Source organism: Ammodytes marinus (genome assembly GCF_949987685.1).
Source record: "Ammodytes marinus genome assembly, chromosome: 15".
NCBI classification, from domain to species: Eukaryota; Metazoa; Chordata; class Actinopteri; order Uranoscopiformes; family Ammodytidae; genus Ammodytes; species Ammodytes marinus.
Window position 1 is genome coordinate 9,739,094 of NC_137219.1, and position 25,059 is coordinate 9,764,152.

At 40.2% G+C, this 25,059-nt stretch overlaps 2 protein-coding genes across 2 annotated transcripts; both read right to left on the bottom strand.

Annotated features, from left to right (window-relative positions):
* Positions 1–1,039: 1,039 nt before the first annotated feature.
* On the bottom strand, positions 1,040–4,657 carry LOC307262171 (uncharacterized protein). Its single transcript, XM_080042951.1, has 9 exons — positions 4,281–4,657; positions 4,026–4,159; positions 3,392–3,524; positions 3,037–3,233; positions 2,440–2,528; positions 2,102–2,170; positions 1,845–1,949; positions 1,684–1,758; positions 1,040–1,569 (listed from the first exon to the last, which is right to left on the bottom strand). The coding sequence occupies exons 1-9, from the start codon at positions 4,625–4,627 to the stop codon at positions 1,399–1,401; spliced, it is 1,320 nt and encodes a 439-aa protein (XP_079899077.1). The 5' UTR covers positions 4,628–4,657; the 3' UTR covers positions 1,040–1,398.
* Positions 4,658–5,619: 962 nt separating this feature from the next.
* fyna (FYN proto-oncogene, Src family tyrosine kinase a) lies at positions 5,620–23,554 on the bottom strand. The gene is made up of 12 exons (XM_080042018.1): positions 23,395–23,554; positions 17,159–17,415; positions 15,013–15,109; positions 13,700–13,798; positions 13,357–13,460; positions 12,821–12,970; positions 12,533–12,697; positions 11,372–11,551; positions 10,819–10,895; positions 10,055–10,208; positions 7,802–7,933; positions 5,620–7,161 (listed from the first exon to the last, which is right to left on the bottom strand). The coding sequence occupies exons 2-12, from the start codon at positions 17,403–17,405 to the stop codon at positions 6,953–6,955; spliced, it is 1,614 nt and encodes a 537-aa protein (XP_079898144.1). The 5' UTR covers positions 17,406–17,415; positions 23,395–23,554; the 3' UTR covers positions 5,620–6,952.
* Positions 23,555–25,059: the final 1,505 nt, after the last annotated feature.

Consider the following 25,059-nt stretch of genomic DNA (forward strand, 5'->3'; position numbering starts at 1 on the left):
TCACAGCTTTAGGATGAATCCAATCAGCGTCCACTTGTCAGTAAGAAAATAAATACAAAAAAAGTTCCCGGTCATTAAATTATTCCATTTACACTTCAGCTTCCTGAATCATGTACTCCACAGGTTGATCCTCTCCAAGATTAAAAAGAAAAAAGAAAATGGAGGAGATAAACTGGAATATTTACAGGTGTTGGGGAATTTGGAGCTGCCAGTGTGGCAGCATTGCAGAGGGGGGTCTGGGGACGGTGGGCGAAGCAAAGCGTCGCAACGCAGGAGTAAGAAAAGAGCCAAGCTAAGCAGAGGCCTGGGTAGGGTGAGGGGCAACAGACAGAATATCCCACCCAATGTTATTGGTGCCTCACATGGGTATAGGTCAGAGCACAGCATAGAGAGGCTTCAAGGTAACTCTATCCCCCAGAAGGTCCAGGTTATTCTTAGCTGAGGCTCTGCACACCAGCCACTCTGGCAGGCCTTTTTTGGCGGTTGAAGGGGTGTGTGTGTGTGTGTGGAGTGTGTGTGTGGGGTGTGTGTGTGTGTGTGTGTGTGTGTGTGTGTGTGTGTGTGTGTGTGTGTGAGAGAGAGAGATCAGACCTCTACTGGTGGGGCAATGTAGTCTGCCCACTGAACTGCAACAAATCCAATGTCCAAGAGGTGGAAAAAGACATCATAGATGGAAAATTGTCCTTTTAAATGTGTCACTGTCCAGCAGCAGTATACACTTCTGAACATTTGTGGCTAAAGGTTTTTCGATCTCATAACTTACCACTTTCTTTTTAGAGTCTCACATATGGCAGCTTCAATGTTTCCAAATGTATAAGCTACCTCACCAATGAACCGAATATAAAGGTCCAGCATGTGTAAAAAAAACAGCGCCATCTTGTGACTCTTTAGCAACCTGAAACAGCTTTAACTGCTATATTTGAGCAATTTACATACAATATGTAAGGTACAATATAGACTAGAGACAGTTTACAAGGTGTATAAGTAAAAAAATAAGCATATTTTCCCTGGATAACATTCAAAAACAAGACGAGGAGTATACATGCCAGTGAGGCTTTAATGTCACTGAAATTATTTGAGCTAAATGCCAGCGCTAGATGAAAAGTCAAGGGATCAGCAAACCCATTAAAATGTCCTCCCTGAGGAGGAAAATTGTGTCTGTATTAAATATCATGACATTCAGGCCAATTAAATACATGTTGAGACATGTCAATTGAATCCCACAAATACAGCTCCTGGTAGCGCAAGAGGAAAAGTCAGAGGGTCACCAAAGTCATTGAGATTCTCCTCGGGGCAACATGAATGTCTTTACAAAACTGCACAGCAATTTATCCAATATTTATTTACTCCTTGAATAGGTACATACAGAAAACATACTTTATTAAACACAGGTGTGTTTTAGAGTGTTGTGGCAAAGCTGGAGGCCACAGGCCTGATGATGAGGGTGAGCTCCATAGGTACAGGAGGAGGAATGTATCTCTCCTCTCTGAGCAGTCGAAGCAATAAATCGTCAGTGTCCTGCGGCCAGCGGTAAACACGTGTGTTCTGGAGCCAACTTGGTACACACTTCTGGTGTCGTTGAGAAAGATTTAAGGGGGAGAGAAATAGTTGCGAAAAGAAAAATATAATCAGTTACTGCAAAACAAAAAACAAGTTTTGTTAAGAAAAAAAAACGTATCTGACCTGGGATGCATTGAGGAAAAGAAGAGGTATGAATCTGAAATTCAAGCTGCCTTGTTGGATGTATTCATTCTGCATCTGACCAAATTAGATTTCAAATTTAAATACATTTTAGGAAATTCTTCTTTTTTAAATTATGTCTCATTGTCTCAAAGAGCTCTCACCATAGAGTGAATATATTTAGTGTGTAGTCCATGGCTATCCACAATAGATCCTTCAATATCTGCCTTATACTTTGGACTTATGGCGATGATAATCAGGGTTGATGGCTGTTAAAAACACACACACACACACACACACACACATTAGACATTCACTGCTGTCGAATATTGATTCAATTATCTAGTTATACTATTTACAAAGATTTGATGTGATAATATAGCAATTTAAAAAATGTACATTAACTCAAGAGTACACTCACATCTTTCAGGTAACTGTCCTTCCACTTGTTGATATCCATTCGTCTGACGGGGTGGTCAAATATATCTATCTGTAAAAATGTAATTCAAGGTTGTAAGTGAACTATCAAATGAAACGTCAGGATGGTTTATATCGTTAATGTTAGTATTGTTTAGCATCTATTTTTGGTTTTTGGTCTGTCTGTGTTTTATAATGGTGTCTTGTAAGCCCTTGTGGGCTGGGCATGCTAATGCATGACACAATAATAAAATATTCAAATCAAATCATTCAAATCAAATCATGTTCACAGGAGTCTATTTAAAAAAAGAACATCTTTCAATTGAAGAGAAAGTAGCTTACAGCTGGTCGAAAACCTTGCTTTGTGAGGAAGTCTACGAAGGGGACCATCTCTGAAGAAATGTCCAGAGAATAAGTGATAAAAATATTTCCTGGGAAGAAAAGAGAAAGATCATAAAAATCAAAATTCATTGCAGAATTCATCCATCTGTAGCTGTTGCTAGTTTAATATTAGTCAATTAAACTGAAGGACCAAAGAGAATAGAGATATCTGTAAAAGCTCCGAAATGCATAGTATGTTAAACTGAATCAGAATTTTAGTTCAAATACAGTATATAACATTTTTATTCAGGCAAAATGACGTTTCTCCTTTGCGGTGGACTACATATCACTAAAGTGGTTCATAATATTTCGTCCATATAGTGATTTACTGTATTATTATAGAAATGTTACAGTGTGCAACACCACATTCAACAGCTTCAAAAATAAGAACACAGTAAAAAGGGGTTTCCGGTTGATATACAACATACAATAATAACACACCCTACTCCCTGTTGAAACTACATGGCAAGAAGACAAATAGCCTTTAGGCAGCTCCATATTTATCCCTAAAACATTAGAACCTTTCTTTAGAAATGAGGAAGTAAACAAATGACTCACGGCACTCATCAGGCAGACTGATGGTTCTTATTTTGTCATGTGGATGTGAGGTGGAGGCCTCTGCTCCAGCTGAGTTCGGGTTCATCACGCTGACCTGCGACACGCCCGCTACAGGGGGAACGGAGAACTGAGGGACATTCACCGAGACACTTCCCTGAGCCAAGCACTCATTCAGAAAGTTACCATGGTGAGGGAGCCTGAAGCAGCATGAAAAAGAAGAGATAGACATGTGATGGGTCTCAGCCAATATGCAAGGCAGAGACCGTTGCAACACCTAGCATTTTTTCATGAGAATTAACAGTGGAGAGAACCGTGTGTGCTACTGGTTGAGGTTTTTTTATTTGTTTTTTTATACCAGTTTTGGGAATCGTCCCAGGATCGGCAGGGAGCGAAGTGGTGACATGGCTGAGGTGGGTAACTGTTGACTGGGTTGAAGTTGTAGTGCTGTTCTGCTGCAGAGTGATGATATCTGACACCGTTGTACATTTCTATGTGACAGCACATGATGAGCAGTTCAGAGGCAGAAACATCCCCTCAAAAAGACACACAGGTTAGAAGGAAGGAGGTTGACCTCTCCAATACATTCAGACCACCCACATTTTTTATTTTTTTTTACAAAATAATAAAATATAACTGCTGCTGATGACAATGGACAGCTATTTAAAAGTTGTTTTCTTGTATATGCATGTTCAGGATCTTTATTTATTATATGCGCAACAAACACAGGAGCAGTCAATCTCAGGCTCCCTCTAACAAACTCACAAGAAAAGTATATTTAGTAGGACACTTTAAAAGGATAATCTAAAATGAATTAAGACAAATTGTGCAAAGAGACATAATAGTGCAAAAAGTATATGTAGTAAATAGATTTCCCCTAATACATAAAATACATATTGGAAAATATATATTTTCATGCCTAAAAAGAAAAAAAAGAGTCCTGACTGAGATTGTCATTCATGCATTATAGGGAGGAATTGAATTTCCCTTACCATAGTTGTGCATGTAGTGGTGCGGAGATAGAAAGGGACTGCTGTGTTGCCACTCTTCATCAGATCTTAGCGGCAGGGGAGGCTCCAGATCCTCCTCATCACTCTGAGGGTGAGATCTGTATTCATCCTCCCCTCTGCATATAAAGATATATACATCAAATATTTTACCCCAAATTAATCTTGAAGAGCATCCAAATTATACTTTATCATTAGGATCCGTTTCCTAACACCAACACAGGGCCATTTCTCAGTCACCTAGTTGTGTCAGTGCTCGCAGACCCGGTTGATCCACAACCACAGCCCTTTCCTCTTGCACCAGCCTCCCTGGTTTCTGCAGGATGTGGGCAGCAGCCATCAGGAGGTCGATACTGGCACAGAGTCGCTCCTCTACCTTCTTGGTTCACTTGTCCGACTCTAAGTGGGCTTTTTTGGCAGAAATAACTTGCCTCCATGCAACAGGTTGCTGTGAATCTATCGTGATGCGGATGGGCTTGAAATAGTTGTTTAACAGTGAGTTTGGGGCTCAGAAGTGGAAGTGAATTTTCTGACTTTGTTTTGGTGGAAAACACTTTCAGATCTGGTGCCTTTTCAGAGTTGTCCATCTTAAACCAGGTTACTTCAGCATAGCCTATATTCCTCCATGTGCAAACAGAAGCAGAAAAAGCTGTTAGTGATCCTCATGAATTAGAAGAAAAAACAAAAAAATATTGAAATATAGTTAGACATTATGCACAATCTGAGACAATTACTCACAGAAAATCATTTCACATGTAGTTCCTAATTATAAGGCACATAGCACATGGAAACAAATGTTTACATAAAGTAAGAATGTACCTGGCCAAGAGGAAAGAAGTAACAATGACCTACCTGTTCGCTGCTGGATTCTTTACAGTCCTGTAGGTGCAGAGGCTTGTGTGTGTTACAACCTGCTGTATGCAAATTCTTCATACTTCAGCAGCATCCAATCAGAAACAAGAATGCAGTCTTTGTGTTGCTCAGCCAGATCAGCCAGGCTACACTAGCTGAGGAGGATTCATTTCAATTTACCTTTCAAAAAGGTTTTGTTAAAATGATTCTCAAATACATCTTTCATCTGAAGGAGTAAGAGTGGCGCAAGGACATACACATACAGTATCTCTCCAAATGGCCCCAACAATGGGGCTATAGTCAAACAAAGTCTCACAAAATAATCTCAACAGTTAAATGATTTTACACAGGAGAGAAACTCACAAGATGAGGAAAAAGAAGTACACTAACACAAATAAAAGATCAATCCACTATTCTGTACACAGCTGGCCGCTATCCATTTGCTTGGTAGACACCTACAAAGGGATTTGCATATGTTCTGAGTTCAGTCATGTTGTGTTGGTGTGAAATTCAACCGAGGGGGAACAACATAATCACAGTTAAAAGAGCAGGCATGCCAACTGCGTGTATTTACAAAATTATTATTATTATTATTATTATTAGGTAATTGATTTATGGTGTCATTTAAACCCTGGGGCTGGAAAAAAAACATACAAACCTGTGGTGGTGGGAAGTGTTCAGTGTTGGTCTGTTTCAAAGTGGTAAATCCACAGGACAATGATGGCAAGATTGTTTATTTCAAAAACAATTGTGTACAAGTAACAGACAGAAACAATAAATAATGCAGAGACAGAAACAGTTGTTTTTCTGTATAACTACAGAATATGGGAACACAAAGTGATACAATGAAAATCAACTTAAATACACACAGACATGGTGTATAGTAATTCTTGGAGGATGAAAAAAATGTCAGTCAGAGCTGCAGATTTTCACAATAAAAATAAAATAAAATCACGTAATGATGTAATCTTAACGTTACACTAAGACTGACCGAAATGATACACATTTTGGGGTGCGGGGGACAAACACAGGTAAGCGTCCTTCATTCCCGTCATGTGATTGGCAGTTTGTTTGTATGTTTGGCTGCTGAAGCGTAAAAAGGACTATGCTGAATTCTTACACAGCCTGCTGCCATACAACACTGCAACATACATTTTAAAAATATTGCCGGCATTATAAGCAGTTGACCAGAATGTTCGTAGTTGGACAGGAAGTGCAGCCTCCTTTTCAACTACAAGAACCAGAACTCATAGTTAATTTAAGCCAATCTAAAACTCACTGGCTGAAGCTAAAATGAGATGAATGCACTTAATATTAGTGCCGATGGCATATAAGTTCGGGCAGGGGGAAGAGTCCATGATGAAATAAGTTAGTGTGTAGAAAGCATGAAGCATTCCCTTACATTATAAGAATATTACTAAACATGAAAAGGCAAGAACAGGTGTTATAGTACATCTAAGTTCCTTGAGAAGAGGAGAGCAGTATTGTTGCATTAACCTCGTAAAAAAAGGTCGTGGACTTCCAGGAACATTTCTGAGATACTTCGAACAACGACGACTAACTATTACCATTCCTACGATTATTATGTCGCATGTTTGTTACCAACTGTGAGCCTCACACATTTTTTTTTACAGGCTGTTAATCAGAAATAACTTTGACCTTGGATTTAAAAAAAAGAAATGAAAACCCACACATTTTCAAAATATCAAAAGTAATATAAAATGAAACAAAAAAAGAGAGATAAGTAAACAAGCAATTTATATTTACACTAGGTACAAGTTACACAACACGACTCATCTTGTTCATCGATGGCAGTCATTTTTTTTTAACTCTTCAAGTCATCAATAAAAACATCCTTTGATTTGATAGTCTGTATGCTCGCTGTCAGAGCAGCAGTCGTCCCTGTTTGTGTGAAGCTTGGAAGTCAAGAAGTGTGTCAGTCGATGAGCTTTTTAAGATCGTTACAGCCACAGGATGACAGAGAGAGAGAAAAGGTGGAAGTCTGGCTCCCTCTGGTGGAAATGACGGCAAAAATGACACGAGATGAAGGCAGGCGGTGCTCAGAGATTATCCCCCGGCTGGTACTGAGGCTCAGTGGCAGTGAAGTAGTCCTCCAAAAAGGCCTGCAGGTACTCGAAGGTGGGCCTCTCCTCCGGGTCTTTCTTCCAGCACTGCACCATGAGCTCGTGCAGGGACGTGGGGCAGTCCTGAGGGCAAGGCATCCGGTAGCCTCGTTCCACCTGCTCCAGCACCTCGCGGTTGTTCATGCCTGAAGAGAGGAACACATTGAAATTAAGGAAAATGTGCATCCTTCATGAGGTCATTCCATTGCTTTGTAATGTAGGAGGTTTCTGCATTAACAGAAACAAAATGTCAGAAAAAATGAATAACAAAATGCATACCAAAATAATTCAAGCTCAGACTTGTAGAATGAAGACCAAAAATGGTGTTGAAAGCTAAAAAAAGCTAATATTCTGACCTTTGCTCAGCTTAGCTAACATTACATTATTTTAAAAAACTGTATACTGTTCCAAAAGATCGGTATTTATTTCCATGCTTAATAATAGAATGGATCCAAATGAATACTAAGAAAATCTGTGTATCTTCTGTTCAATCCATATCCGTCCTGTGTTTTTTAAAGAAACGGAACATTTGATTTTAATATATTGTGAGGATGTGTATGGCAGATAAACAGGAACACATTTCACATGTTCACACAGCCATCTGGGAACATTGCTCTGCATAATGCAAAATGTAATGTACATTATGCAACGTGCTACTCATTTTCTAGCAGACAGAACGATGGCTAATTTCCCAGAAGACGCGAACACTTTTTCACACACAATCTACATTAAGCAAACACAAGCAATCATCTGGAATCGAGCAATGATTGCATGAAAGTCTCTCACCTGGATAGGGCACTCTGCCCTTGGTCACCAGCTCTGTCAGCAGGATGCCAAACGACCACACATCTGACTTGATGGTGAATTTCCCGTAGAGGGCAGCCTCGGGAGCGGTCCACTTTATTGGGAACTTTGCACCTTTAACAAAAAAGTTCAGATATATGTTGAGTTTTAATTTTCAAAACATTTGCAAACATTTTCTTTCGTTATTTCAATGTTGCCACACCAGCAGAAGGAGTAAGTAGGTCAGTTTCCCCTGTATGACTATTTCCTTCCTCTCTGATTTCCTTAATGCAGAAAGATGAGGGCACGTCAAACATCCCACCAGGGGGAAAAAAAGCTGAAAGATTCCATTATTACTCCCTGAACAAGTAAAAACATGTAAAATGACTGTCAACATGTTCGGCCACTCATTTGTTAAAGTAACTATCGGAGTCCGGATCACATCTGTTGAACCGGTAAGGGTAGGAAATGTTTGACTGATCCAGGCTTATTCCTCAATCTTCCAATGAGATACACAGTGATAGATTGATATTTGTGTACAACGCGTGCTCTGTCTTAACTCCTTCACTTTGTTTTCACTGTGTGTGAATGGGATATTCTGTTGTCTTTGTGCCATGCCCTAACCACAAGTGCTTCTGTTTTCCACTGGTGTCATCAAGACAAACTCATTTACAGTAGTTATTCTGAAAAGGTGTGTGTGTGTGTGTGTGTGTGTGTGTGTGTGTGTGTGTGTGTGTGTGTGTGTGTGTGTGTGTATCAGTGTGTGTGTGTATCAGTGTGTGTAAAAAGTATTTTGGAATTGAACTGAGTGGAACAAGTCATCTTGCCAGCCCGCCAACGTTTTCCTCTAACAATGAGGTTTTCAGAGAATGCTGTGGTTGGGGACTTAGAGGATACTACAGAAAAAATTAAAGTCAACAGATATATACACAAGGCTTAAGTGAATCTATGGCCGTGTCTGAACTGCCATACTAACGTCCTACTCATACTCATTTTGACTTCAGTTTGAGTATGTGACGGTTGGGTATGCGAGTTTGGGTATGTGAGAAATTCCCGGATGAGTACTAACTTCCGGGAAGATTTTGGGTATGAATCGATTGTATACTTTTCCTACTCAACCGCCCCACAATGCACTGGGTCAATTCTACCCGCCCAGGAAAATGAAATATTTTCGAGCAAGTTGCTAGGCAACAACATTGTTTGGGGTTTCGTGATCTGACAACTGTACGTGCAGTCATTCATGCACTCTTACAATAGATAAGAGATGAAGATAAATACCTAACAACATTAGAGTTACTAAGTGAAATGAGTGTTGTGAGTCTGATAGTGGAGAGAGATTAGAACAGATCGCTGTTCCATACACCGCGGCTCGTCCAGCTCAACTCACAGACAGCTGAGTGCTGATGAGCCGGACAGAGAGCGTCGGAGGGATCCTCCGCCTCAAAACATCATTATTATAAAACAAGAGGTCTAAAACACAGATGATGAACACAGGACTGTAAAAGTCTAGTTCAATATCTAACCTGTAGAGGGCGGTTATAAGCTTAAGAGTGTCTAAACTGCCTGAATCTTATAAGAAGAAGAAGAAATTCTTCATTGCTTGAGTATACTTCAACTGAGAACGTTTAGACGCAGCTCGCATACACAATCGATCTTTGAGTAGAGAGTATGCATGAGTATGTAGGATGTAGGACGCTAGTATGGCAGTTCAGACACGGCCAGAATGTGCATATAGTCCTGTAAATACAACTTTAAAAAATCCCTTTGTGGACAAAAAGTGTCTTTAAAACAAATCACACTAAATACAAACACAAAACAGCGAGTTTATATTAAAAGTGTAATTGCTACTGAATTAAGGTAGTTAAATTAACCAATTGGAAAAAAAATAGCCGTTAACTTGCTTATATATGTGCAATTTTCAAATTTTTCACAGTACTACATACTGCAGCTGCTCTTAAAAAGTATGTACTTTGCATGCAGTATGCAAACAATTGGGATATACTATTTTGTCATAATATTGTGTCTTGAATATTTGACCCTCTTGCTTGAATATCAGTGTCAGTGCATCGTGGTGCTCAGTCTGTGGCTTAGTCGATGTGACTCATATTCCTCTGAAGATTGTGGGCTTGTAACATTTTGATGGTAAACAACCACATTAAAAAAAGTAGTATGAAACTAATAAGTAGTTCCTTAGAACTTAGGAAATGTTCACATAAACATAGTGATGGATGGACCAACTCAATCCGTCTAGCTTACCTTGTCTTGCTGTGTATTCATTGTCCTCGATGAGCCTGGCCAGACCAAAGTCAGCGATTTTACACACCAGACTTTCCCCGACTAGGATGTTGGCGGAGCGCAGGTCTCTGTGGATGTAGTTCATCCTCTCAATGTATGCCATGCCTGCTGCCACCTGGGAAATTGAGTCATTTTTTCCCAGTGAACGTCATATCACTGAATAGTTTCAAGGTTAATCAATATGTGCTAAACACGACTATTTACGTAGATTTACTGCCATTTCAAAAATATGAAAAAAGGGAGGTAGGGAGCTGAAATAGAGAGGACAATCTCTCAACTGAAAATCCACAGGTTCGCTATATTTGCAAAATAAACTTCAGTGTCAGGTATAATTACTTATCGACTCAGCAGCAGGGATGAAACCGTAGAGCCAAATTACTAGCTTTAGATACTCTGTTGTCTCTTTGGTCTGATTATAAAGCAATCACATGACAATCAAACTGGTAAATTACCCTGTGCTACATGCAATGTGCTTATGCACTTTCCACAAATTCAAACAACGCAGAATGTTGGTCTGCTGAAGTATGATGTTGCCTAATGAAACTTAACATAAACTCAAGAAGCTGTAAATGTACAACACTGACATTACACTAAAAAAGTGGTAACAGCTTGAGGGAATTAAAGCAAATCGAGTTCTTAGTGGGGAACAAGTCTATTTTATTGTGCTAAGGTCACAAATCCACAGTGTGCAGCATCAATATTGCAGGTTATTTTGAGCAGTGTACCTGAGCTGCCATGTCCACTAGGTTTGGCAGTTTGAGGCTTCGTCCTTCTCCATCTTTAAGGAAGTCTAGCAAACTCCCTAAAAGAAATAAAAGAACAGATGAAAAATGTGTCAGTTTCTGTCCTCTAGTATCGTCCTCAGCAGTTTAACTCAGATTTAGGGCACAACTGAAGCAAAACATAGCTGCTAATGTGACATCAGCTCTGGGATTCCTGCCACACGTTACACTTGGCTAGATTTTTTATTTGTTAATTATTGCCATGGCAACTGTGGTTTCTCTGTGTCTTTGAACAAAATGACTCCTGTATAATATTTATACACAGTCTATCTATGGTATAACCACAATTTTTCTTTGTATCGCGAGAATAAAATTGTTTGCATCAAAGTATTGTCATGAGCACATGCAACGCAGTGCCATGCTATGAAGTGGGACCCATACTGCACTGTCCACAGATGCATAAATTATGTACACACGGCGTAGTTGTGTGCAGGAAAGCATTTATGCAATATTCATACTGTCTTTTTTTAAGTGTCTATTTTAAAGCAGCCTCTACCTTTGCTCATGTACTCAGTGACGATATAGATGGGTTCTTCGGACACCACGGCATAGAGCTGCACCAGCTTGTCATGTCGGAGCTTCTTCATGATCTGAGCCTCCTCCAGGAAGGACTCGGGCGACATGGTGCCGGGCTTCAGGGTCTTGACTGCCACTTTGGTGGTGCCGTTCCACGAGCCTGACCAGAAAGGAAAACAGGTTGTTCAAGTGTAATTCTCCACAGGTCAGCGACTAGCATTTTTGCTTTAGCAGTATTACATAATTATAAAGGGAGTTATTCAGCATTTGAAAAAATATGATGTCTTGTTTGAAACAAAGAAATGTGAAAAGTGTGGAGGGACATGAAGTTGCATAAAAGTGATGTCAAAATCCAGTGGTGTTATCAGTAACCTTGATATTATTATTGCCTGTGTATCGCTAATAACTGGCAACAAATATAAAGATTAGGAAGGGAAGGTGCGGTGCAACAAGGTAACACAAACAACATTTATATAAAGAACATCTAGAAAAGTAAATGTATTCACATAGAACAAATCCAAATCCAAAAGTCTCCCAGCTAAATGTAATTATCATAGTCCACACAGTTCCATTGTCCTAGCATACAGGGTACCGATAAGGATATCAAAAATAATGTTTGACTGGTTTCCAGTACATTAATTTAGCTTTGATATTAGAGACTACAATATTGCTTCAAGTTGAAAACCTTGAATTAAGTAAAATCCATCCTAGGATTTCACCTAATACATGTTTGTGGTACTCTGATCTCAGCAAATCAGACACACATGGATCATTTCACTGTACAATGTGGGACAGATTAAGTTTTACAGAACTCAATCAGCATGTGTCTGAACTGAGTTTAGATGAGTCTCCCCTTCACAGAAATCTAAACAAACATAACAGTAACCATGTATTCCTAAGGTTTAACTGGTTTACAGGCTCGTCCAGATCCTAAATCCAATCACAAATCTTTTCAGAATTCTCACTCTAGTCCAAATTCCTAAATGACATCACTAGAAGCAAAACACTCCCTGTGGGTAACATTAACATGGGTGTTACTTTTAAATAATCCAACACACACACAATACATTTTGCAATACCGCTGACAGCTGTCCAATTCTTAACTTGTGCCAAAAGAGGGACGCCAAAAAGTCATACGCACCCATCCAGACCTCTCCGAACTGGCCGTTGCCGAGACGCTTGATGAGCTGCAGCGACTCCCGTGGGATCTCCCACACGTCTTTGGTTTTGACGGACAGGTCGGTCAGACGGGGCATGCCTTTGCTGCACGGCACAATCAGTCGACAGCACAGCCCTGCAGCCCTGGCTGGATGGTGCATGCAATTTAAATGTTAAATGATGATAAAGTTGTATAAAATAAATCATAGGGAAAGCTGACACATGGTCTATCGTGTCAGGGCGTTTTTATACAGCTTGAGCAGAGTCTCACCAGAGTAGTGCTGCACAAGCTGCTGGAGAGTCTCAAACTGGGCCCTGGTGGTGATGTAATAGCCTCCACTGTCCAGTTTGCGAATCTTGTAGTGTTTGACGTGGTCTCCCTTGATGTCATCCCAGTCCTGGATGGAAAGGGAGTATGCCCCTGGAACACAGACGATAACGATAAATTAGGGAAATGTAAACTGGAGCCAAATCTCTGGTAAGACTTAAGCAACATGGTCTTAACATGAGATTAGAGAACATGTGAGAGTGTATGATAGGTATTTTTAAATCTGTGTATACTAAGCACATTATACAAAATATTTAGTGTAATGAATATTGAGCAACTATGACGATAATGACACATTAACCTGGATTTTATGATGCAAACTTTGTCTGAAGTTTGTCTATAAATAAACTGCTTCTACTGCCACGTGGCACATTTCAGTAAAGTGTTCCTTAATGTTTATTTAATCACAAACATCTCTATCCGTCTCCTAAAAGCATTCAACGTGTCACCTCATTGGCTGCTGCTCGAATCAAGAGTACCTTTGGTTGTTTCACTCTCACGGATGAGGAAAGTGCCTCTGGCGTTGCCGTTGGAGAGCAGTTGCCTCTCTGCGTCCTTTCTGCCTAATTTACCAAAATACCAGCTGCAGGGGAAAAAAAAGACGATATCAAACTGTGGACAGGAGTATTGGGACAAAATGTTTTCAATTATTCATTTTTTTTCCTACCATACATTCCACTTTGCAACATGTGACAAATGGCAAAACGATGATTTCTCAAATATGTATGATATGCTCTCTGCTAATAAAGCTGCCGTGCCTAAGAGACTGTGTGCGTGTATGCGTTGTTGCTATTATAAATAAACGTTTTTTTTTTAACTCACTCCTCAGCTTGAATGGAGTCCACCGGAGCGACGTAATTGCTGGGAATGTAACCGGTTCCACCTGTAGTGAGAGAACGAGCCTCCCACCAGTCTCCCTCACTGAGGAGAGAAGGAAACAGAGAGAAAGAGAGAGAGAGAGAGAGAGAGAGAGAGAGAGAGAGAGAGAGAGAGAGAGATGGGAGGATGGAGAAACACATCAACGTTTAATCATTATGTAGACAGGCCCAAATAAACATGATGATCGGGTATATTGGCTGTTTTTTCTTTGAGAGCTAAGTGAAGTGCTTAAAGCAGTTGTTTTCTAATGCGTGGGCCCTTTAAGCTCCAGGGAATCATCTCTTTAAAGTCCAGCTGAAATCACAATTAGTCATCTCTCCTTGTGGTCAAACAATTGTAAACATGTAGTTTAATATATTGTTAATAGGTAGTTATCTTGAAAAATAAAGAAGAAAAAGGTCTTTATGGAAATATCAGAAATGCTTCTTTTCGTCTCAGCTGGCTGGAGGGGCTTCAGTGTTTGTGTTTGATTGACAGCATCAAGCAGAGAGCCGCTGTTACACCGTAGGCAAGGAGAGGAAAAGTAAGCAAACAGTCTGTCTTAATGTATTTTAGAGTAAGGACCACACCAGTATCTGACTGACAGAAGTGACAGTTTTATTGTGCCAAAGCTCAACAGCTAATTACGAATTCCATTACCAACGGTATATGGACCTGTTAAAATAGGAAAAAAACATTGTGTATGTTTGATTTTCGTAGCATATAACTAGCTTTGGGATAAGGTTTGGTTCAGATTTAGCTGAAAGGGGGAAACCCAAAACAAAATGGAAACAGTTTTTCACCAAACACGAGCTCTCAGATGTCAGTCATGCCCACCCACAGTCCTGAAGCTAAGAAGTAATAAATAAGTCTCAAAACTATTTGATCACCATTTAAAAAAAAATTGCAGAATATTCAAAACAGCAGCAAATTGTTGCTCATCTTTACTTCCACATAAGAGAATTCTAATTTTAGTCTAGTGAAGGAGGACGACTTTTAAAACATGCAATGAAGTCTTGACATACCACAGATAAAGGAGAGCAATAATATCACTATTTCCACACCCTAAACTTAAATATTTTATTTCCATGATGCCATCTGTCACTAAAACATGACAACTCTGGTAAGACATTACATGCAACTTAACCCTTCATAAGCCAGGTCAGGGTTATAACACAGAGATATTTTCCCTGCCAGCATTCAGAAATTTTTGACAGCTGAGAAGTAAAGCATGAGTGCCACGCTTAAAGCTGCCATGCGGATGTTTTCACACTTACGTGCTATTGAGGATCTGGAACCTCTCCCCTTTTCTGAAGCTGAGGTCATCCTCAGTCCTGGCTTCGTAGTCATACAGAGCCACGAACAGAGTCACCCCTGCGGTAGAAACACAAAGTGTGTGCTTAGAGTTAGAATGGTAACATTTTCCTCAAGTAAGTATTATATCCAGATTTTTACTGTTGGATTCATGCATGGGCTGTTAATAATGATAACTCCCATCTTTTTTTGTATTGCATTCAAACTGCTGTTGTACAATAGAATCTTCAAATTCTCATAATTCACAATATTATTGTTTTTCAGATTTGTGTTTATTGCTTGTTGCACTCTCCCCCAAGAGGCAAACAACATAAAAAAATCAATTATTACAGGTTTAAAGTGCAAATAATTAAAACAGTTATTCTGAATCTGACTTTAAGCCTCAGCCTCTAAGAATGCTGAGACCAAATCAAATGTATCTGATGTGATTTGGAACGGCCCTGGAGTCCCTGTATCTCCTAATAAGCCTGAAACTGTAAAATGATTTCATTTTCTGATTTGATCTGAATCGTCCACCGACAGTCAAGAGCTACAATGCTGCAATAAAGAACAGCACATTTCCCTCTCAGTGCAGTGTCCTCCAAATGACCTCAACTGCTCACTGTCTCAATGGGAAACGTGTTGACGTCCTCAAAGAGAGGGTCAGATGAGGTTTCTGCTCTGCTTTGGCCTAGTTTTTTTTTCATCTCTTTATAACCTTAGTCATTTCTTATTGGTCAGCTGGTGTTGCAGACTCCACAAATGCAGTGTGTTTATCAGTGCTGCAGTGAAAAAACGCCCAAAGTAGTTGACGTCAAAGCAAGAAGATACTGTCAATGTATGCATCTCACACCACTTGTATCTTTACAATCTAAAAAAAAATGAAAGCCCAATTCTCCACCATGGAAACACTTCTGCACTATTCAGCACAACGTCTGATCTTTATGGTCGTCAGATGTGCCTAAGAAGAGTCCCAGCGATAATTTAGGTTGCTCTGTTTTCCATTAACTTTTAGCCAGTGGACATTTATCTTCTGCACAGACAATGAATTTATCACGGCACCACAAAATCAGCTAACACACGAGAAGAATCACATATCTAGTTGGATTAAAAGGAGGAAAATAGTAGCAACACAAAATGTAGAAATGTCTTTCACTTCATCTAATATATTATTGTAACATTAGCATTTTTACTTAATATTGGATGTGAGTCAGACAGTGAGTGGTCCTCAGAGAAGTTTCCAGCTTTAGACTGACATATTATTCCACTTTTAATTGCACTGTTTTGTAATTTGACCCCTGTTTAATGACAGCAACATATTTTAAGATTTTTCCTTTACGATGTCACCTTGCCTTAAAGAAACAGTTCAACATTTGGGAAATACGCATAATCGTTTTCTTGCAAAGAGTCAGAGGAGAAAATGGATCTACCACATTCATGTCTGTAACTTAAATATAAAGATACAACCAGCTGGAGCACTTTGGTAGCCAAGTGGTTACCACGTATGCCACTGAATCGCAACGTTGCCACTTTTTTTTCCAACAAGTGACCTTTGTTGTCATTCTCCCCACATTTCCTGTCTGCTTCTCAAACTTCCCAACTGTCCATTAAAGAAAAAAATGCCTAAAAAATATCTTAAAAAACAGCTAGCCTGGGTCTGTCCAAAGGTATTTCTTGATATAGTCAGGCATTGAATCCCCCCCCTGTAAAACCACAACTTTTTACAATTTGGTTTCCTGTACGCATGAAATAAATTGTATATGGTAGGTGATAGGAGGATTTTGTTACCATAGGACACAAGCTAGCTGTTTCCCCTTGTTTCCATTCTTTATGCTAAGCTAAATTAAACAGCTTCTGGCTGTAGCCCTATAATGATTTTAGTGTTCAGACATCAGAGTGGTACTTATCTTCTCATCTCAAATGGAGAGTGTTAGTGTTACATGTTGGTCTAAACAAATTGCCAATGGGCTTTTCCATTGTGTCAACGGTGCTAAATAAGTGCAAGTGTTTCACAAAAATATAATTGAAAATCCTGGACCATCTAAACCCTATTGGTTACTAAAACAGCTGTGTTTGCATGTGACTAAATACATCCATAGACTTATCTAAAAGGAGTTTCTTCAACCTCACCTGTTCCGCCCCTAGACCGAAGCGTCCCAGACTGCGAGGAGGTGTGGACTCCCCCGAACACGGTCACCCCCTGCGGGGCAGCGGTGTGGAAGTTGTTGTAGTTGGGGATGGTGGCGACCCCAAAGCTGGGGTAGTGCTGCGGCGTGGGGTCGGACCCATAGCGGTACCCCGAGTGGTGCGAGAGGCTGGTCTCTCGGTCGTCGGTGAGTTTTGCTGCTTCTTTATCCTTACATTGGACACAGCCCATTCTCTCCTCTCTGTGGGTTGAGAGGGGAAGAGACAGAGATGAATTTAGTGCATGGGTAAAATTATAGCTGGAAACCATCTCCGTTGGGGAAACTATGATTCAATATTCCATTATTTCAGAGCTTCCTCGGAGAGTTACAGACAGCCTAGTGAAAAATCATTTAATTAGGCTGAAATTAAACTCCTTCACTAATTATAAAAGAGCATAATGTGACAGAGCTGCAGTGTATGTCTAATGTCATCACCGCGTAAATATGTGTACAAGTTGGGAGTGAGATGCAGAGAATATCCAGCTCGACTCGACTGGATTTAACAGCACTACTTATCATGGTTTACTTTGCCCTCTTATTGCACGACCACACTTGCGAGAAGAATTTACACCCAGCCATTGCCTTTACGAGTTGGCATGCACTTTATTTTTGTTTTCTTTACAAGGAGCCACACATACACACATCTATAGATTCGCAGTTTAAGAGTTGAAATACAAAGGGAGACCCTTAACAGTCGCACAACGAGGAGGGAGGGGGCTGATGGAGCATATTACTCGACTAAAGCAGAGCTAAACCGGTTTCTGTAAGTAGCGAGGCACTCCGCTTCGCCAATTAAAAAGAGCCTAAGCGTCTTTAAAGACCCAGTTGAACTAATGCACATTTGGGCTCACCATGCCCCCCAATTGTTAAGCCCTGGAAACTCATGAATCTGGTACAACACGGCTGACAGCACTGTTGTCTCCCATCAGCCTTAGCGGCCAGCTGACTTCGGGGCGGCTAATTGGAAACACACTTGTTTACAGTTGCAGTGGATGGAGAGAGGTGGTGCTGCGGGCAAAAGCCAGGGCTGCAGCAGACGGAAGAGAAAGAGGGAAACTCTGGCACCGCTCTGGACCTGGGATTAAAAGATTCAGATCCACATTAACAGAACAGTTGGTCGACAGGTGGTGGCTCTTTTCTGTCAGGATTTAATTTATATTGGAAAAGAATGATCTATATAAAAAGTTTTTTGTCAAGGATAGACACAAAGCATTAGGTCAAGATAAGCCAAAATAACCAATATATGTACCGGTTCCAGCTTCTCAAAAGTAAACATTTTCTGGTTTCCTTAGTCGTCTATGATAATAAACTACATATGTTTAAGTGTTGGCCTACTGGTCACACAAAACAAGACATTTCACGATGTCACCACAGGCTCTTGGAACCTGTGATGGACTTATTTTTTTTTTGCTACTAGGAAACTAGTTTGTATCCCCATAACGAGCTGGAATCAGGGTTTTGTCTGAAGGACACTGGAACTTAATGGTTACAAAGAAAAGCTACAGAGTATAGGACCAAATTCCTTCAAGCCTGTTTCATATTTACTAGCAAGAAACCCCAACGCCTACATCGGAAAAAAGTGCAAACAGATGTGTCACTTGCTGCGCACTGTGAACATGCACTGCAACAGGGTATAGGCGATGTATGTAGTACTGTGTATGGAAGTACAAAATAGATGCCTAACAAATACTTGACTATATTCGCTCCATACTGTTTAACTAAAAGAAGAACGGGCCACTGCAGAGAGGAGGAGATCATTGTGATTCATTACTGCCATAAAACCCCATTAAATCGTCCGAAAGAAACAAGCCCAGCGGTAGCATCAAGCCCAGACCAAAGCTGAGACCAAAGACTGAAACACAGGGAGGAGGAGGAAGACGGCTGATTCCCTCTTAATCCTTAAAATAACAAATAATCTTCCTCAACATTAATATCTACCTCTGGTATCTTGTGGTATATTAACAACACTCCCCTCTCTACAATTCAGCAGGTAAAACACGTTAGTCTCTGCTAGTGACATGCTTCACCTGTACAACAACAGAACTAAAAAATATTCCACTGGTTATAGTTTACATTTTTTTTTTGCTTTCGTTGTTTATATCCATTATAATCATGAGGTGCAGCTCTTGGAAAATTGCACAAGCGTGGAAATATGAAGTCAATTGACAGGGATAATCCAGGTGAGGTCTGATTTCTGGCGGCTGTTCTCTTTGAGTGCAGTGATTGAAATAGCACTGCATCCACTCCTGGAGGGATCAAATTAAAAGAGGGAGATCTTACCTCGTCATGTCTTTGCGCTGCCTATTGGGGATTATGAAAATCTTCCTGCTCTTGAAGTTAAAAAAGGCCAGGGACTACCATCGCTTTAACATTTCTGCAAGCATAGCTGCTGTACAGAAACCAGGCCATCTTGTATTGTTTATATACATACTGTATGTTCCCTTTTGGTACAGTGTTCGCACAGTAAACATTTGCATATGAATAGAGTTTATGTGCACTGAAGTTAATGAATGATTGAATGCAATAAGAATCCACCATCTTTGGACTTCAGAATCATTCCACAGCAAAAGGCAGATCAGTCACATGGTCAAAATATCATAGCTTTTGCAAGCATTTATCACTTGCCCTCAGATCCGACAAAGCTCTGCTACATAATGATTTCAGTTGAGAACACACACACACACACACCTGCATCACTTCCCCCCTACTCCAAGAAGAAAAAAGCAGATGATGGCATGGTGGCCGCGGGGCTTGTTCCTTTTCTGTGGCACGGCTTGGGTATCGCATGATCACCTCCTCAGCCTGCAAAATCACTTGTCACGCTATTTTCAGACCCAAATGAACAGCTTGCCTCCAAGAGGACCCCACCGCCATGAGAAGGAAGATCCAAAAGGGACAGGGTTGTAGCTAAAGATAAGGAATTGCAGGGGGGGATTTGACTTTCTCTGGAAACACACAGGCAGGCAGTGGTATCACTTTAAAGCTCCTCATCATGATCATTCAAGATGCAGTCTGACACCCGTCTTTGATGTCTGGCCAAAGCTGTTGCACAGTATTTGTTAGATTCCCCTCACATCAGGAGGCAAAGAGAAATTAAGACAGCAAAGTATTCTCCGAAAACACAAAGTTATGGGACAGGGTTAGTGCTACAAGGTCAGTCAACAAAGCTGCCTAGCTTTACCTGAAAATGAACTTCTATGATATGATGGCCTTTATTTTGATGTCATAGAGGGCACAAGTGTTAATCAGCAGCAGCAGCAAAGACACATGGCGCTGGGAGCCGTAATGAGATCCTCTGGCAGCTTTTTATAGTAGAGCAGGCCAGATCAATATACCAAATTAAAAGCACAGACATGTCAGGGTCACGCAGGCTATCTGATGGATTAAACAGGAGACAGTGAGTAAGGCCTGAGAAACACACATGTGTGCACTCTGAAAAAACGATGGGTGAAATGATCTAGATCCCTGGGGTCGACACACTACACAGCTGGAATATTTACACGATAAACAGGTGGTTAACTAACATCAATTGTGTAGATTTATTTAAACAAAACATTGTCTGTTGGTAGCTTCTAAAACAGGACAGTTTGCCCTCTGTTTTATATCATTGAAAATGTAACATCTTAGGTCAGACAAAACAAGACATTTTAATAGGCCATTTTGGACGCTGGGAAAATGTTAAATATTTGTTATTATTATTTTCTTATATCTTATAGACTACAAGTAATCAATTAATCATTAAATGCAATCTCAGATTAATAGACAATGAAAATAATTCTTAATTGCAATTCTGACATTCTCGAAGATGCGAAGCAACAACTCTTTTGCCCCTTTTTTGCCTGAAAAATTACTGAAAAGATTAACTAACTGCCAAATGAGTTAAAAATAATAGGCTAATGGTTTCAGCTCCAATGGGTACCCACTATTTAATTGGCAACAAGCTGACCTGATGATATGTCTTTTCTATAGAAGTTATCCTAAAATAAAGCTTGGGTGTTTGAAATTTGACATGTATGCACTAAACTTGTCACAAACTATGAAAACACCTTCATTATTTAACCTGAATCAGCTTACAAATTTCACCCGAAGACAATCATTTTTTAAATGATTCAACACACCCTTTAACAAGACAGCTCTGTTTAATTGGAAGCGTGGGGAGTCGACCCTTTACACTCAGATCATTGACATGGCACAAAACAGGGTCAACCCTCCCACTCCTCCTCCCACTGGCACCGCACTTGCAACAACCCTGTTTAACTCAAAAACACGACTTTGGATCCATTCATTAAAGCAATGACCTAAAAGAGGATCACTTTCAGTTGTGTGCCATTTGAATGCGTATGAAACTCACTGCTGCGTTCATTGGATTTGGTACAACTCTAACAATCCTCTCCTTATGGCTGCCATTCTCTGAATAGTTACAATATTTGCTTGTGTTGGACACAACTGAGTTCATTCAGTGTATCAACAACAAGACAATGGCCACATTACACTCTGCCACAAGATTACCAGCACAATGAAAGGCAGTGTAAAAGCTTTCAAAGCATTCTTCACGTACTGAATGTACTAGTTATAAAACCCACAGCTGAGCGTCATACAGTACGTGTGGGTTTAAGCCTAACAGTGTTTCGGTGTCACAATGTTCACAGTTAAGTCATGTTGTCAAATCACTGAGACCATTGTAAATGTCCACTCAGTGAGAGAAATTTTTACCAAGAAGCTGAATAATTTCCAACTGGGAGAACATTTGAAAAAAGTCTAACTTTTTATTTTATTTCTAAAAACATATCAGAGCAGATTCTCACTGCTGCCTGTCACTGAACAACTGGGGGTGTTAAGGTTTTTTTTCTCCAAATCTAGTGCCAGTGGAGGGCAATGTTCAATGTAAGAATTCACTGGAAATAATGATGTGTTGGGTCTACAGCGATGGAGGTTGGAAGTGTTCTGGTAGATCTGAATAAGACTTGGGTTGAAAGTAAGTGCAAAGTGAGGGCAGTATGTGCGGCAACGATTAGTTTTTATTGATTATTTGCAACGATTTGGAGAATTGTTTAGGTAATTTTTAAAGCAAAAGATGTAGTCTGGTGTTAGTTTCTTCCATGTGACAATTGGCTGATATACATAAAAAACCTTTTTTGTTGCACAAAAACAAGACATTTGAAGATGACAACCAGGACTCGTGGAACCAAACTATGATCTTAACATATGCGAAACTGAAACTATCAATGTTTAGCCTTATACTTCACCTTTATCATGACACATGTTATATGAACCTATAATCCATAAGTCACAAGCTTGTGTGCCGCTTTGTCAGATAACAAGGCTCAAATATGGCCTGGGGGGAGTGTACATGGTCCATGAAGCATTATATGCAACTCCTTTCATTCCAATTTGATAACACACACACACCAGTCGTGTAGTCATTCACAGACCAATGAAAGCCTGGATACTTCAGGTTACTGAGTGCTTTGTCACAAACCGACACACAGCTGCTGCCCAACTTATTGCACATGATAAAATGAGGCTCCCAGGTAAACACACACTTTATAACATCCCTAGTGTTTGCCAACACGATGGATGGCTGCACTTCCAGACACATCAGATAACCCGATTAGGACAGCTTTAATTGGATACTTAACAGCGAGGCAATGCAATTAGCTTGAAGCATATGACAATTATTTTGGGGTGAATCAATAGGAGGCTGTCTGCGGGCCATTGTGACGTTTTTAATTTTGTGTGTGTGTGTGTGTGTGTTGTGTGTTGTGTGTTGTGTGTTGTGTGTTGTGTGTGTGTGTGTGTGTGTGTGTGTGTGTGTGTGGCCTCGGTGGTCAGCTCTGCAGCGCATCCATCCCTGCTGCTGCAACAGAAGAGCCCCCTCTCCACAATCACAGCACTGCAAAACATCATCATACAATCACGAGAGCACAGCCACGCTCCTTGCTTCTGTAAGGGTGAAACTTATGCCATCAAATACACGCATCTACATCTGAAGAAGTGAACACTGGCTTCATTGCAGCAAGATTCAATGTGTTATTTATCTCCTCTCTCTCCGTTTCTCTCTCTCTCTTTCTCTCTCTCCGGAGATGGATTCAGCTAGCAGTCCACAGCGCAAAATAGGGGACAAGGCGGGTGCACCAATTGAAATGCAACACGGGAAAGAAAAAATAAAAGCGTGCTTACCGTAGAAAAATCAGATTAGTCCATCAGAGTTTCCAGAGGGACTTTCGTGGGGGAAATCGCCGATATTTTTCTACTCTATATGAGTGTTTTTTTCTTCTCTTCCTCGCACTGGGGGAGAATAGCGGTGGGATACCATGGACCTACAGTCCCTGCCGATTCAGGCTCCTGTCGCCGCCGTGCGTACAGATGATGACGACGGCGACCAGCGTCAAGTCCAACACAATAATACACGCAACTTCCGGTTGATCATGTCAAAATAAAATTGTTTTTTTCTTCTTAGAATTATAGAACAAGTAGTTTAAAGATGAAAACACGAATAAAAAGTATTTTATCATACACAAAAGAAATTCTTATGTCTGCAGCCTGAATTAATTGTATGAATGTTAAATAGACAATTCTGCAGTAGGCCTAGTGAGGTTGTGTTAAGCACACCCAAGAGTTGGGAAGTAGTGAACTATAAGCTAGTAAATCAACTAGGCCTACTACAATTAGAAGTGGCTTGCTGGTAGTTCAACTACATTCATATTTGCATAGTGATTCAAATTGTAAAATGGTAAATGGACTTGACTTATAGCGCCTTCTTGCCGATTTTCTCAGCCCCAAAGCGCTTTACATATCTTACCACATTCACCCATTCATACACACACTCATACACCGATGGCAGTAGCTGCCATGCAAGGCGCTCTCTGAACCATCGGGAGCAAGTAGGCTAGATATATATATAGCCTATATATTTTTTTGTTGTTGCAATTTTGTAATTCTGGGCCAAAAAGGAAAGGAATTCATTTTAATTTGATCATGTGTTTTGGCTGGCATGCGACTTTTTGTATTACTGGTATATTTTGTTATTATTTTGTTATAAAAGTAGTAGGCTACTAAAAAAAAGTACAACCTTTTTGTAAATAGATTTCTCTCTGGGGTATAGCTTTTCTCTATCTTAATTCGACTTCTTCCAGTGTGAAGTAATTGGTAGTTTTCAAAGCTATGCTTTCAAAGTAGCTTCCCAAACACTGCCAATACAGGAGTTTTAGAGGACTAACTTTTGTGCTTTTATTTTGCCCCGCAAACGCTGTTTTATTTTCCGGTTTCTCCGTGTGCGTACTGACGCAGATGTGATTGCGTACAGCTGATGAGGATCAGAGCTGTGATTGACACCGCTTTCCCCCAATGACAGCTTACAATGTGTAGCGGGGCCCCTCCTCGTCTGTGAAGTGACTGCAAAACAGGGAAATTATGGCAAAATGAAAATGACCTGTGTTTGTTCAAGTGATCCCTCTGTAGGCCGACGTTATGGTGTTAAGTTTTTGCAAATATGAATTCAAAACAGAGAACATCATGCAAAAAAATAGCCTACACATTAATAATGATGGAGCCTTCTTTAGTTTTTTTCATGTTTCATCCCGTTATATTCAACAGTGGTAGCCTAAGTGGATTTGTTTTTATTTCAACTACAATTATGCTTTTCTTCTGTTGGAATTAAAACTGTATACAGCTGGCCCTCCATGAATGGCACATACATAATAGCAGAGTAAGTCCAGTCCTAACAATCAATAAGTATTTTATTTATGTCAGGTATCATTCAGGTGATAAACTTATCTCACTGGAAGCTTACCAACATGGATGTCTTTAGGCCTATATTTTAGGGGGGCTTATTCAAAATACTGA